The sequence below is a fragment of the Metopolophium dirhodum genome, chromosome 8 (assembly GCF_019925205.1).
Source record: "Metopolophium dirhodum isolate CAU chromosome 8, ASM1992520v1, whole genome shotgun sequence".
Classification (NCBI taxonomy): Eukaryota; Metazoa; Arthropoda; class Insecta; order Hemiptera; family Aphididae; genus Metopolophium; species Metopolophium dirhodum.
The window spans coordinates 6,190,738-6,205,035 of record NC_083567.1 but is presented as its reverse complement, the minus strand read 5'-3'; the positions used below and the strand labels follow the sequence as shown (position 1 = coordinate 6,205,035).

At 29.9% G+C, this 14,298-nt stretch overlaps 2 protein-coding genes across 5 annotated transcripts; both read right to left on the bottom strand.

The window, feature by feature from the left end:
* Window positions 1-1,020: 1,020 nt before the first annotated feature.
* Window positions 1,021-3,179, bottom strand: LOC132950391 (uncharacterized). Its single transcript, XM_061021820.1, has 2 exons — window positions 2,733-3,179; window positions 1,021-2,624 (listed from the first exon to the last, which is right to left on the bottom strand). Exons 1-2 carry the CDS (start codon window positions 2,827-2,829, stop codon window positions 1,507-1,509), a joined length of 1,215 nt encoding a protein of 404 aa, XP_060877803.1. The 5' UTR covers window positions 2,830-3,179; the 3' UTR covers window positions 1,021-1,506.
* A 1,387-nt stretch (window positions 3,180-4,566) lies between these two features.
* On the bottom strand, window positions 4,567-13,319 carry LOC132950413 (PAN2-PAN3 deadenylation complex subunit PAN3). Of its 4 annotated transcripts, none has more exons than XM_061021852.1 (13): window positions 12,573-13,319; window positions 12,242-12,343; window positions 10,964-11,065; window positions 9,724-9,855; window positions 9,421-9,634; window positions 9,200-9,346; window positions 8,309-8,425; window positions 8,062-8,227; window positions 6,547-6,772; window positions 6,340-6,479; window positions 6,079-6,267; window positions 5,848-6,010; window positions 4,567-5,783 (listed from the first exon to the last, which is right to left on the bottom strand). In XM_061021852.1, the coding sequence occupies exons 2-13, from the start codon at window positions 12,320-12,322 to the stop codon at window positions 5,652-5,654; spliced, it is 1,809 nt and encodes a 602-aa protein (XP_060877835.1). In that variant the 5' UTR covers window positions 12,323-12,343; window positions 12,573-13,319; the 3' UTR covers window positions 4,567-5,651. The 4 variants fall into 4 exon arrangements, with proteins under 4 accessions (XP_060877835.1, XP_060877836.1, XP_060877834.1 ...); XM_061021853.1 differs by having other exon boundaries at window positions 12,592-13,319; XM_061021851.1 differs by having other exon boundaries at window positions 12,677-13,319.
* Between the last annotated feature and the right edge of the window lie 979 nt (window positions 13,320-14,298).

The window sequence follows — 14,298 nt, the reverse complement described above, 5'->3', positions numbered from 1 at the left end:
GAGTACCTACTACACTGTACCAAATTTTGATTTTTCCTTTGATTCATTAATTAAACTTAAAAAACATTGAATTGAATAACCAAACTTAATAATAAACTTAGTAACTTAATCGACGTTATGCATAAAGTATACAGGAAAAAAGAACCAAAAATATTTAGTTAGAAACTTATAAGTGATAACTTAAAATTTTAAACATTTTCATTTTATCATGTTTTTGTTGACGACGATGATATATTAATATCTGATTATCACGTATCGCTGTAACAGATATCAATACGAAAATATTATACTTACAAACATTTTGTAATTATTATTGCCAAAATATTGAACACTGCAGTAATATACTTATTTTGTCTATACAAAACGCCGGGTAACACTTTAATCTTTATGTTTGTTCATATTATAATTCTTTACAATAGTATAGTAAAATTGTTATTTATATTTATATAAAGCCTATTTTGATCAGTATTTACGACGATTTTTAGCGTATTTTAGATCGTAAAATCTGAAGGATGGGTATTCTATATTATTCTACAATAGTATAATAGTATACAATTCTACATTATAGTTTATTATATTTTAGATTCTAAGAGGACTTGTAACAGAGGATCTGAGCATTTTTAATTGTTGATTATAATATAATAATGAATGCCAATATAAAATGTTTCTTTATTAGTTGGTCACCACCGCATTGGTTGGTTAAATTTTTAATTAAAATAATGTACAAACTTTCAAGATTTTGATAAATTTCGTTAAAATTTAAAACTAAGGCTAATAAAAATCTAAAATAAAAATTAAAAAAATATAAAAATCTTCAATAGGTATTTCAGATTCTGAGTTTTTTTTTGCCTAGCAGTGTAGGTACCGTGTAAACGATAAGAAGTCGAAATAATGTTTTTATTTTTCAACTTCAGTATTTTTCCCTGGGGGAAAGTGAATCCAGTTGGTACTTTTAGGAAGTCAAAATTTAAAGCTCCCAGTAATTTTCAAAAGCGCCAGGAAAAACAAAAAAAAAAACGGAAATTTTTACGCAAAATCTTGTTGTAACTTTATAATATAGTATATCTACTTAATATTTACCACACACTATACGAAAAAAGTCATAAGAATTTTCATATACTTACGTTATATTTTTTTAAAATAATTATATAGTTATCGTGGTGTCCAAGTATGAAATTTGGATATAACACCTGGATGGTATAATATACTCATTTTATTATAAACAGAAAATAAAATCAAAAGAAAGTTTCACAAAGGTAGGTATGTGTATCACAATATGGTTTATTCGTAATATTACGTTTTTAACCACAGTTACCACAAATAAATATACCTATTATTATTATTATTTAGAATAATAGAAATATTATATTCTGTTCTACCATATCTAGACATCATAACAATTGGCACTGAAAAATACAGCTCAAGCTATATATTTACATAGAATTTATACTAATTATAACGTGATAAATAATAATAATAAACTTATTCGTGTATCAGTGTGTTTCGTCAATGCAAGTGCAATAACTTCCATTCCTTATTCATGAGTTCACGTTGAAAGTTCTTGGCGGCTGCTCTCCCAAAATGACGAGGGTTGTTAACGTAATACTTTTTTGTGAACGTGGTCGGAACAGTTTTAGTTAGTACAAATATATCGTAAACATTCTTGATTTTACCAAGTCTGTTTTCTCTAATATTCAAAATCATAGTAGAGATTTTTGTCGTCCTTTTAATACTAACCGAACCTCGTAGACCTCGAAACGCCAACGACGACGGTGCGCCATTTTTCATCAAAAATGTAGGTGCGGTTTTTATGACAAACTTTTTTGCAATATCCTTGGTCGGTATCGATAGCATTTTACCAAAAATGCCTCGTTTAAATCTGGCACCAACGTCGTCAGCGGGCGACGATGTAGTGTCTGCAGTAGGTTCGTTTCGTTCGTCCGGTTTGATAAATTCGTAATCATCCAAGTGGCAATCGTTATTACAATATTGATCGTTAAGTTTCGATAAATTATAAAACAATTCATCATTGTCTATGACATTGGTCCCGAAAGGTCCTGTTTGCACATCGATACCTTTTAAATGCGAGTATGCATCTAAACGATCTTCAACCCACATAGTGCAGATTACTTGTACGGGCAATGTCGCTAGATCGGCGACTAACGGTAACGCGAAAGACGCGATTTCGATCGATTTACAAGTATTCATCATTATTACATCTTCGGTGTCTAGTGTGTCGGAAATAAACGCGTGTGGGTTGCATTTGATGAGTAGACTAATGACTATACCGGTAACAATATCGCTACAACCTACGTCGGATAACAATTTTGGTACTTTGGAAATTTCGTGGCCGACTGCGTCGATGCCAATGTTCACGGCGTTGGGTGGTACTTTGGAAAATTCGTGGCCGACTGCATCGATGCCAATGTTCACGGCGTTGGGTACTTTGGAAAATTCGTTACCTATTACATCGATCCCAGTGTTCACGGCGTTGGGTACTTTGGAAAATTCGTGGCCGACTGCATCGATGCCAATGTTCACGGCGTTGGGTACTTTGGAAAATTCGTTACCTATTACATCGATCCCAGTGTTCACGGCGTTGGGTACTTTGGAAAATTCGTTACCTATTGCATCGATCCCAGTGTTCACGGCGTTGGGTACTTTGGAAAATTCGTGGCCGACTGCGTCGATGCCAATGTTCACGGTGATGGGTACTTTGGAAAATTCGTTACCAATTGCATTAAACGCTGAAGATATATGATCAAAGACATCAAAACTTACTACTAGTGCAAAACAATGACAAGTTGCAAAATAGGTTAAATACTTCATTTTTTTTCAATGTTCTTTTCCGTGGTCGGTATTATACGCAAAATGATTTTGAGTTTAATTAATACGAAATTAGAAATTTATCTGGATTTTAGTATTCGAACTATGTTTAAACGCGTTTCAATTGTTCGAAAAATTATAAGAAAATATAAATTAGTTGTTGACTGTTGTAAAAATACGCATTAACAAACACGACCATTGATCATTCCAAGTTTCAATCCGCATGGCGTATAATATATATATATAGGCGTGCGACGCTCGTGGGTCTATACTCTATAGCGATCAAATTTAAGATAATGTACAACGACGGAACTATTAAAGTATTAACGTAGGTTATGTCTACCATGACAAATGAAATAGGTATGTCAGCAACTCGTGATACGCATGTCTGTGACGTAGCATTTCTCCAAATGGTTGAGCGGCGGAGTAGTGGTTGAGTCTTCAGCGGCGGCGGCGGCGGCGGTGGACCAACGAGAACCGGAGAAATGCCTACGTCACAGTACAAGGCTGGGCGGAGGGTGGGTGCGCGATTTGTTTCTGGACCGGTAATATTGCTGACATACCTATTTAATTTGTCACGATGTCTACAATGCTAACAATTTTTGTACTTTGTACGTTAGGACCGCGGTAGGACCACAGATTATATGAAAATAATTTTCATATAATCTGTGGTAGGACGTTAGGTTATGATCAAAACGCCGCTCGCACTTCACCGGCCACCACTCACATACAACGCCGTGCAGGGCCGTCAGTCCCATAGATAGTATAAGATATATTGTTATATTATCTATGGTCAGTCCACGTCCACGCACATGCATTGCTCGTGCATAGCTGACAGTCACGGAACTATATAGATCCGTGCTGACAACGGTGGGTCACAACTTGCGTGTTCCACAACTGGCAACTGGGAAGGTTCGGAAATAATTCAGAATTATAAACATTTTGAGAACATTTAAAGTATATTATACAGTAATAATTAGTTTTTGAGATACTCTAAAATTCTATTTTGTCCAAAACCGGTTTTGAATTTAAATTTCCGTTTTTCTCATTTTTAATTTTGTTTTTCATGATGCTTTTGAAAACAACTTGGAATTTTTACTTTTGACCCCCTAAAGCGGCGATTCCCAGTGTGTTCCGCGAAACCAAAGGGTTCCTTGGGACAATCTTGAGGGTTCCGCCAGCTTGCCAGAATGAGAAAATTATTTTATATTATACTTGGAAAAAAAAGTTCACATAAATAATAGTCACTAGTATAATATTGGCAATTGGCATATTGCAATAAAATATTCGTTTTACAGACATTGGAGTTCCATGAAACACAAAAATTTTTCCCAAGCGTGCCGTGGTCATAAAAGTTAGGGAACCTCTGCCCTAAAGTACCAACAAAATCAACTTTCCCACCAGAAAAGATGACAGACATAAAAAATAAAACATACATCATCGTTAAATCAAAACATTCAGAACCTTAAAGGCTATGAATTATGACCAATTATATACAAATATAATATATTATTAACCATACTAGGGCGACTCTGCCTCGCCAGTCACCTCCACGAGTTCACACTTGTGCTTTTTGATCCCTCTGCGACAGTTGGCATACTAATCCATCGTCCATTGTGCTGGTAAAATCTCACTCTCTTTTTGTCGCATCAGCTTGTCCTGTGCTCAACTCTATGTTGACAATTTAATTAATAATATATATAGGTGAAGTAGAAATTTACTTGAATAATTAAAAATCAGTTAAAATAATTTATCTTTTATTTAACTCTTCTTAATAATATTACATGACAAAATCTTAAAAACTATTATTTTGGACATTATATTCTCAAACCTATCACAATCAAACAATTTATAAAAAAAAATATATATTAATTATAACAAATTATAGACGACATCACCATTGCTTCAATGCTATAGCTTTTGTGCGATTTACTTTTAACTTAATAGTTGCCATGTAAATTCTCAAAATTCTCAATAATTTATAGAAATATTACCATACATTTAGCCATCTTTCAATATGTATCAAAATATATTTTTGTTAAAATTAACAATAAGCTTTTGTTTATAATTTTTGATCACAACAATTTAATTTTTGGTAAACAAATAATTCATTAGTAAGAAAAAAAATATATATTAATATCAATTAGCTTTAAAAATAAAAATAATCTATAATTAACATAATATATAAAGACTATGCGCACCATTTATCAAATAGTAAATTATTTGAATCATGGAGTAATGCTATAATGACTGAATATAGAGACAAAGGTATAAAAGTGTTTATATAAAGCTTAATTGTTATTATTGTTTATCAATTTTAGGTAACAAAATAAGTTAGAACACATATTGAAAGACAACTTAAGTCTCATTAAATATTTATCATCTTGTTCATTCCTAACACAATATTAAATGTAACAAAAAATATAACAATTGAGAGACCAAAAGTTTACTAAAATTGTAATTATCAACTTCAAGCTAGCTATGATATAATGTATTATTATTGCTCTATGTTTAAAATATATATATTCTTTGTAAATACACAGCCAAATGGAAGCAAATTGAAAAACAAACTCAAGTAAAGTTAATTTTTGCAACACTTATGATTGGAATGTTGAATTAGGAATGAAATTTGGTAAAAAAAATAATTATATAATTTAAAATAAAATTAGAAGAAAATAAAATAAAAATGTAAAAATTAGCACTTTTAAGCATTCAACCAAGTTAATTAATCCATCATGTAATAAATTTATCTTAATTATTATAAATTAAGTACTTGGACTTATTGCTAATTATCCGAAAGTCCTACTGTAGGACTTCTAAGAAGATTATTCAGCCTTAATATGATCATCGGACGCAGCCACGGAGGCAATTTCACAATATGACTGTTCTAAACAATGTTTTAATTCCTGATAGCTAACCACTAATATGGTCTTTTCATCGCGTGAATACAAACAAATCTAAAAAATAATAATAATTTTGATGTAAGCAAATAAAACAAAAAATAATATATTTAGAATTTACAGTATCTGAAGATCCAGAATCGAGTTTATTTAAAGTTTGAACTATGTGCGACATATCCAGCCAAGGACGTCCTTCTTCAGTCACTTGATGAAATAGATAGTCCCTAAACAATTTTAACATATATCGATCACCAGTTTCTGACCATGCTGGATCTAAATTAAACCTAAAATTAAAATATTTTTAATAAACATTAAAATAAATTAAATATAACATTTTTAAAATATATATTACTCGGGTCGTTCGTTAATTGATCCAAGTTTCACAAGTAATCTAAATAAACGGCCATTTTCCATTTCTTTTGATAACTCATTTTCCAAATTGTCGGAGTGATTTTGTGCAGCATCCAATTGTGTGTAAAATCTGGCTCCTATCATTGGCATTAACTCTGTAATATGCCGTCTTTGAGTACTCAGTAAATACCTGAGAGATCATTAAAATAGTTATCATATGAAATTTTGTTTTACTATCTTTAGTCAAATTTGTGAACCAAACCTTATTATATTACGAATATCACTACTGTACGAGCGTGCCATTAAATCAATAGAAGTAGCAAGATTATCTTGATGAACAGCTATCAGAGATCGACAAGCCAATGCTAATAAAAGCTTACCAAAGTCTGTTAAATCTTCTTGCTAAAAATGTTAACTCATATTTTTAAATAATATTCATAATTCAAACAAACTATGAATCTTCACTCACTTGAAAATGACCTATCATGTTTGAACTGGCCATATCATTTAATAAAATATCTGTTATAGCTACACAGTTGATTCGTAGTCTTGCTCTGTTATTTACATGACCGGTCACTAAAACTCTATTTAGACAAAGACCTCGTAATGCCAATCCAGATCCATGTATTACTCGGAGTGCACTACTAAGTTGAATCGCGTAATTCCATAGTGTATTTTCAGATAATAGTCCATTACTGAAACAATGTTTATTATTGTTATTCATTCAAATTACTTTATTACAATACTCCAATTGTAGTTAGTTAAAGGCAAGTCTTTAAATAGTTGTATGGAGATAATGTTAAAATAATTATAATGAATTAATAAAGTTAAATTTTGAAAATAATATCATTTAATTAAAAATGTTAAAGTACATTATAATTCTAGAAAAATTCTCGTAAAATTTACCATATTATTATATATAATATACAGAGTGATTCAACAAGCATGTTCACCCTCATTATTTTCATTAATAATGAATTTATTCAAATTCTGATGTTTGGAACTTTTAAGTATTTTTAAAGACAATATTTTCAAATTTTAAAAATTTAAAAATAAAGCAAAAACTACATTTTCAAATAGTAGTAGATAGTAGAAGTACTAGGCATCCTTAAAAAGTATGTACGTCTCATAAAAGGATGTAACAGAAAAACTGCATGCAGAATTTGTTTCCTGCAAGAAACGTCAGAAACCTTTGAGGTAAAATCAGGCCTTCAACAAGGGGATGCTTTATCACCCACTCTATTTAACTTTGCATTAGAGAAAGTAATGAGAATAGTATGGGATGGTCGAAAAATGGAATTATGTGGGGATCGAGTAGTACTGACGTACACAGATGATATTGTAGTAATAAAACAAGTACTGAAAAAAATGCTACTTAAGAGGACGCTACACTCACATGTGTTGTCTCCGTCATACAAATGTACAACATAACAAAAACTGTTTTGCGCGAGAAACAACCAAGAAGGCTAGTCATAACTAAGAAACAAGATTTTCACAAGACATCAAAAATATAAAAGAGGACTCTTTAACGATGCATATGACAGAGAGCAGTGGAGGGGTTTTATGATGGCAGCGATGGTTTTTAATGGGCCAACAAGCTGAGGAAGAAGGAATAAGAAGGGTTTGGATTATGATCGCCACGCCACTGCACAGGATACCCCTTAAATGGTAAACAATATAATTGAAAATAAGGGAATTTTTATATACTAAAATAGGTTATTGATAATAAGTAATAACTTATAACATTTTAAAAATATATATACTTTGGTAAATTTGAAAAGAAAAATTAATAATGGAAACTAAATCTTGGCCTAAAAATAAATGATCAAAATCATTCTAACATTTCTGATTATATCAAACTATCAAGTACTTCTTTTATAAATGAATAACATGTATTTTGTAACTCTAATTTCAAATAGTGACTAAAACAATAAATAAAAACCAAAAATTCAATTTAACATATGACTATTGGATAATAATTTACCTATGCTGATGTCGTAAAATTGCATTTTTAGTGTGGCTGTAAGGTCGTGGTGCATTTGGATCAGAACTAAATGGATCATTATAACCATTCATTGTTTCATTAGAATTGAAATGTCGAGTTTGTAAAGATTCAGAATCCGGATGATAATTAAAAATAAACATTAATGCTAAAAATAATCAACAATAATTAATCCAAAACAATATCATAACATTTTTAATATTAATAAATAGTAAAGGACGACACTCACAAGTATCATTAAAAGCTTTTGTTATAAATACATCCTTTAACTGAACAATATTTGCATGATTGATTTTTTTCCAAGCTTCAATTAATGGAGCATATTTTGTAATTGTTAGTCGAAAACCTGTAAAATCAAAAAATTTAAATTAACTAATAAAAATATATTCTTTTGATTCAGTTAATTTTTATCAAGTGGAAGCACGAGTGTGCAGAAATTGTGACATTGAGATTAAAATGAACGTGTAAATAAAAAAAGCTTTTGTTTATTCAACAAAAATAAAATTATTTTAAAGTTGTTTTAATAAATACTCCAAATTAAAGGATAAACTTCTTCTTAAATATAAAATATTTATCTTCAGTCTTCAACTGTAGGGTACTGCAAAAGTTTGCAATACTAACAAAATCCAACAGTTCTAAAATATTGCCCAAATTAATGCGGGGGTTCCCCTTTATAACTAATTACACATTACATTAAGATCTGTTAATAAGAACTGTGACAGAAGAAGCCGCACTCTTCTAAAAAACATTCATAATCGTCTTCTAACACATCATAACCCACTCATAAGCAACATCTCCACCCTAACCATACCTGGCAATCTTAGGTGTAGTCTAAAAAGGAACTGGTGCCAAGACTTGTTAGAAAATAGGAAAATTAATTAATTAAAAAAAAAAAAAAAAACATAGATAACTAGGCAACTCCCAGTCAATAGGTGGCTTGCTTCTTACTCCAAATATACATGTACATTTTATTCTTTGCATTACTTATTGTGCTAATAAGTATAGATTGTATACATCCTAATGTAAAATTTAAAAATAAGTTACTTCCTAGTAAAAATATAATTAATAAAAAATAATAGTAATAAGTAAAAACTAATAATAAGTTCATTAAATCTTTTACCATGAATTCGTTTTAAACAACATTTCTCTCCAGTCTTTGAATAAGTTGCTCGATAAGTGGATGTACTATATGTCAATATTTTAGAAGAGTGTCCATATATATCTAGTGGATAAACATCATGATAATCTTCAATAGTTTCTGGTAAATCTAAAATATAAATGTCAATAATCTATTAAAAATTCATAAAGAAAAATGCCTTATTTATTGAGGATATTACAGACCTGGCCATCGGTCTGAGTCTGGTGAGGCCATTGATAAAGCATTTCTATGCAACAAATCTCTTCTTAAGTCATCTTGGGCATATAATGAAGATGTTGGTGATTCAACAGATGGCATTGGTAAGTATCCAGATGGATCATCAAAAATGTTACCATTTGGTTGGTTACTGCCATTAGTGTCTGGAGGATAGAAATATGTTGTACCATTGACATTTTTCTATTAGACACCAAATAATAATAATAGTTAAAATATATTTTTAAGATATTCAAAAATTATTAGAGATAATACTAAGTCATACTATCTACCTGATATGCTTGTATTGGCTGAGATTTGTCTTTAGCGTACATTGAGGAACCATCAGGATTATTTAACGAACTAACTAGATTTCTAGGTACGAAATCAACAGTTGGTATAGATGCCTGAAAATTGTCAACTGCCTATCACAACATGTGCATAATAATTGCAAACTTTTTTATTATTCTATGTGTTTAAAATAAAAATTAACATTGTGCTTTGAAAGGTTACTTATGATTACATCTAATACAATTTAAGTGTATTTTTAAGTTAATAATAAGACAGTGATGTGATCAATCTACGGTGACGAGCAGTTGATTAATTAACCTAAATTCTTCTAGCCTCTGGGGTTAATATATATCATATAAAAATTAATTGATACGTATTGGAATTAAGAATGATATTATTAGGTTTTTTATTTCAAGCCAAATATTTTATTCCATGATATAGAGTTGATACATTATGCATATATGGTAGATTATGGTACAATATTATGGTATAGAATTTAAAAATTTGAATGTGCATTGAGCCATTCATACGCATTTCTTAATCCCAGCGTAATAGCTAATTATATTTGAAAAACCAAATTAAATATTTAATGTAAACTAAAATGTTTTTTAAAGTACGTTACCCCCAGATTAACTATTTATCAGTTACTGTGCATTAAGGGTGTCAGGGCCGATGAGTTTAATACAAACATTTACCTCACAGAAAAAACTCAAGCCCCATGAAAAAATCAGATTTTGATAATTTTTGTTTCATTTGAATGATAATATTATAATAATAAGATATTAATCTTATTAATTATTATATACTATTATTGAAAATAATATTAAATATTATTATTAAGATACCTTATGTAGGTCTCGTCTCAATAAACACCAATTTTTAAGAAGTTGTAATCAACTTACATAATGCGCTTTTTAAGTATTTAGAAATGTATAATTTGTTTCTGATATTATTAAAACTTAAACAATTAAAGAATCAGTTCTCAATGCAACCTGAATAGTGTTTTCATCAAATACAAAAAAAAAAAATTATAAAAATCTGACCGTTCTATAGAGTTATCATTTTTTAAATGTTTTGTTTTTATTTGCATGTACCTCTTTTTATATATTTTAGTTTTAACCCCTTAATAAATAGCTGGCTTGGACATCATTAATGCTAAATATAAATGTGGTGACTAACTTAATATGTTTAATATAAATTCTAGCAATAAGATATAATATTTTTATTTTATTATTTATTAACCTTTTTCATTGATACAGATGACTGGTTTATATCTAAATTAGAATAATTTTTTGATAATGTTGAGTACATTGATGATTGAGGTGATGCATTATTTTGACGTTTCTGTAAAAAAATTATTATTATTAGTATTTATTAGAATGATAAAATTTTTTTTTATTGATCTTTAAGCCTGGCACCTATGTCCATTAGCTGTTTGTAGGGTTGTATTGTGGTGGTGGTAGGGTTTGGAACGGTGAGATTTTACACGTGAGTATTTGTGTTTGGCAGAATTTTTAAGTGGGCAGACGTTGGTATCTGCCATGCCGGGGTGGGGGATGGCGGCCTTTGTTTCTGAACACCGTGACTGCCCAAAGAAAAATGCCGACCGAAGCCGGGATCGAACAGGCGCTGATGCAAACCCAAATCTTATAGTACAAAGCTTATTTTTAATGAACTCCGTGTGCAAAACTTTCATAAAATATTTTATACCAATGTATTATTACTATTATATAATATAAACATAAGCATCTATTGACCAATGTAAATCATGATTATAATACCAGATATAAACTTAATATTATTATTGTTTCTAATAGTAATACAACTTTTGGTTCTCGTACTTTAAATGTCAAATTTATATAAAAAATTAATATATATTTTCATCTTATTGGCTTTTTGTTAAATTTTAATTTGAAATCGAGTTATGAGCATTAAAATATGTATAAACAATTTACAATTTTAAAATACTCATAATTCACTTTAAAACTGAAATATAACAAAAAGCTGATGAGATGCCGTAGATAACATTCTTAACTTTAAATTTTATAAGAGGTCAATTCACTCTAATTTTAAAATTAACGGGGCTAAACGTGATCTGCTGAGCGTAAAATTTGCTATGTCATACACGTGTAAGACGGTTACAAAATTTAAAAATATCGTAAACAACCAACAAGAGAACACTGATAATGTTCTTACATTTGAGTTTGATAATAAGTCAATCCACTCTAATATTTAAGCTTGCAATACAAAATTAGAATTGCTGGACGTACATACTGATAAATTATGCATTATTAAGACGGAGATAACACAATGTCTTCTTAAATAATATAATAATAATTAGGAATTTTAAGGATTTTTTTTATTTATTACAATTAATTAATTAACTCTATCAATCAATTATTTCCCTTTGACCTTAGGATATTGAGGTCAAATTTTTTTGTCCCTAAATAAAGGTAACAAAAGTAATACATAGGTCATAGATAATGACCCAAAAAAATTAAATTGACATATTATACATACCATATAAGTAGCAAGTTTTGATTCTTCTGGAGGACCATTTTGCAATAAATTATATTGCGTCACTAGTGCCATTGGATCCATTTTTGATCTTTGGTCTTCTTACTTTACAAAAGAAAACAAAAACAATAAATGAAACTCAACTGCTAGTCAGTATTAATATTTGCAAATTAAAACATATTTCAAACAAAAAGGAAATTATTTCAAAACGCTTGGAACAGGAAATGACAATAGCTGATGCTAACTTCTAAGTGTAGGCTAGGTATTGTGAGTGACCATATTTCAATGATGTATATACAATACTGTCAATTAAATTTTTTTTAACTAAACTCACGGAACATGTCAATACACACCAAAGTATTGACGAATCTGATGGTCTGCTAGTATTTTGAGGAACGGGCACAATAAGAAAACCTTGAACGTACACAAATCACTCACTTGAGACGACGTTAGACGCCTGAAGTCCAAAAAGCGTCGTTTGATCAAGTACCCTCGTTGGTTACCAAATTACAACTCTCGTCCCGAGTGCAAACGCAAATGTACCAGTGCGATGTGACTAAAAACCTAGCCGTGAAATGTTGAGTAATAGAAATGACTGTTGCCACAGACGATGTCACCGCAGTTGAACATATTTACTATTTAGACGGCGACCGAGTATTTGTTTTGTATTATTTTTAATTCGTTTTTTTTTTTTTTTTTGACGTTGTGGAAATCGTTATTATTATTACTATTTTCCGTCACGAGTTGGTAACGCAAACGGACGAAACTGTCGAAATACCTAATAAACGCGCGTCAACTCTGCTACTGAGTACTGACCGATGACTGTCGCAGATCGCGTCTCCCAAGCCGTGTCAGTCCCCGCGGTCACTGAGTGGTTTGTTATTATTTTATCGTTCGTTCTTTCCTTCCTTCGAACACACTTTGTACACATATAATTATAACAAATAGAACTAAGAACTATAGAAGTTAAACAGGAAAATAATTTCTTTATCTATATAAATGTAAATACTAAATAATAATTATTATCCTCCGTGGCCGTGCCATCAGCTGCACATCAACATTGTGATTATGATTTGTGATTTATGTTGTAGTTTTGAGAATTGCATTGTTATTGTTTTCTTTGCGTTTGGAAATTATCTCATGGAAGATAAAATTTGAGAATTATCATAGAATAAAAACGCAATAATTTAAATTTAAAACAGTTTAAATATTATCGAAATTTTACATCGAAATATCAAAAAGGTGGATAAGTGGATGTCGCTCTGCTGTACAGTAGGTTACAAGTGGGTCACTGTAATGGATGGTGTTAAATTTGAATTCAATGATATAATATCATTGTATAAGAAAAACGATTCTGAGCGAAAACGGTCAGTCAGCCTATGATTCTACCAAGTATATTTGATGATATTATTGTGAATAAAGTAATTTATACATAACCTATTAACGTGGAGCCTTGTTTTAAATTTTCAATCCTTAGCCATAAAAGTTAAACATTTTATACATTTTTAACTTCAAAATAATTAATAAATTATAAATTTGATAAATGTTGTCAACATTTGAACTTTAAATGCTTATAAAAAAATATTGTGCCTATGTATTTTTAATATTTTTCAACTACTATTAGAATGATATATCAGGTGCCTTATATTAAATTTTCACGCTTTTTTACCCAACAAAAAATTTTTTATTGATATTTATAGAAAAAAAATTAAAAAAATTGAAAACTGACAATGTCCGTAAACCACTCAAAAAGAGTCAAAATATTTTGAAAATTTTATGGTGTATAGAAAATGCTAATATAAAACATTCAGTGAAATTTTCAAGTATCTACAGTCATTCGTTTTTCAATTACAATAAAATAAGAAAATTGTTACATGAGAAATCAAGTGAATATCAAATTTTTTAAAAATATAAATTTCAGACGCTCATAAAAATTTAATTTAAGTTTCTTGTAGACATTTTTTTTTTGATAAAGGTAGACAAGCTTATGAGTAATCTTATATTACATTTTAAAATCTTAGATTTAAAAAGAAAAATTTTTATGAATTCTCAACTCAAAA

What these genes read in the sequence shown, in the direction of transcription:
- LOC132950413 (XM_061021852.1), bottom strand. Translation starts at nt 12,322, where the DNA reads ATGGATCCAATGGCACTAGTGACGCAATATAATTTATTGCAAAATGGT. An exon ending in CAAAACTTGCTACTTATATG is followed by an intron (nt 11,066 to 12,241) that starts GTATGTATAATA and finishes ATTTTTTTACAG; the next exon opens with AAACGTCAAAATAATGCATC. An exon ending in ACATGATAGGTCATTTTCAA is followed by an intron (nt 6,480 to 6,546) that starts GTGAGTGAAGAT and finishes TAACATTTTTAG; the next exon opens with CAAGAAGATTTAACAGACTT.
- LOC132950391 (XM_061021820.1), bottom strand. Translation starts at nt 2,829, where the DNA reads ATGAAGTATTTAACCTATTTTGCAACTTGTCATTGTTTTGCACTAGTA. An exon ending in TTCAGCGTTTAATGCAATTG is followed by an intron (nt 2,625 to 2,732) that starts GTAACGAATTTT and finishes TCGATGCAATAG; the next exon opens with GTAACGAATTTTCCAAAGTA.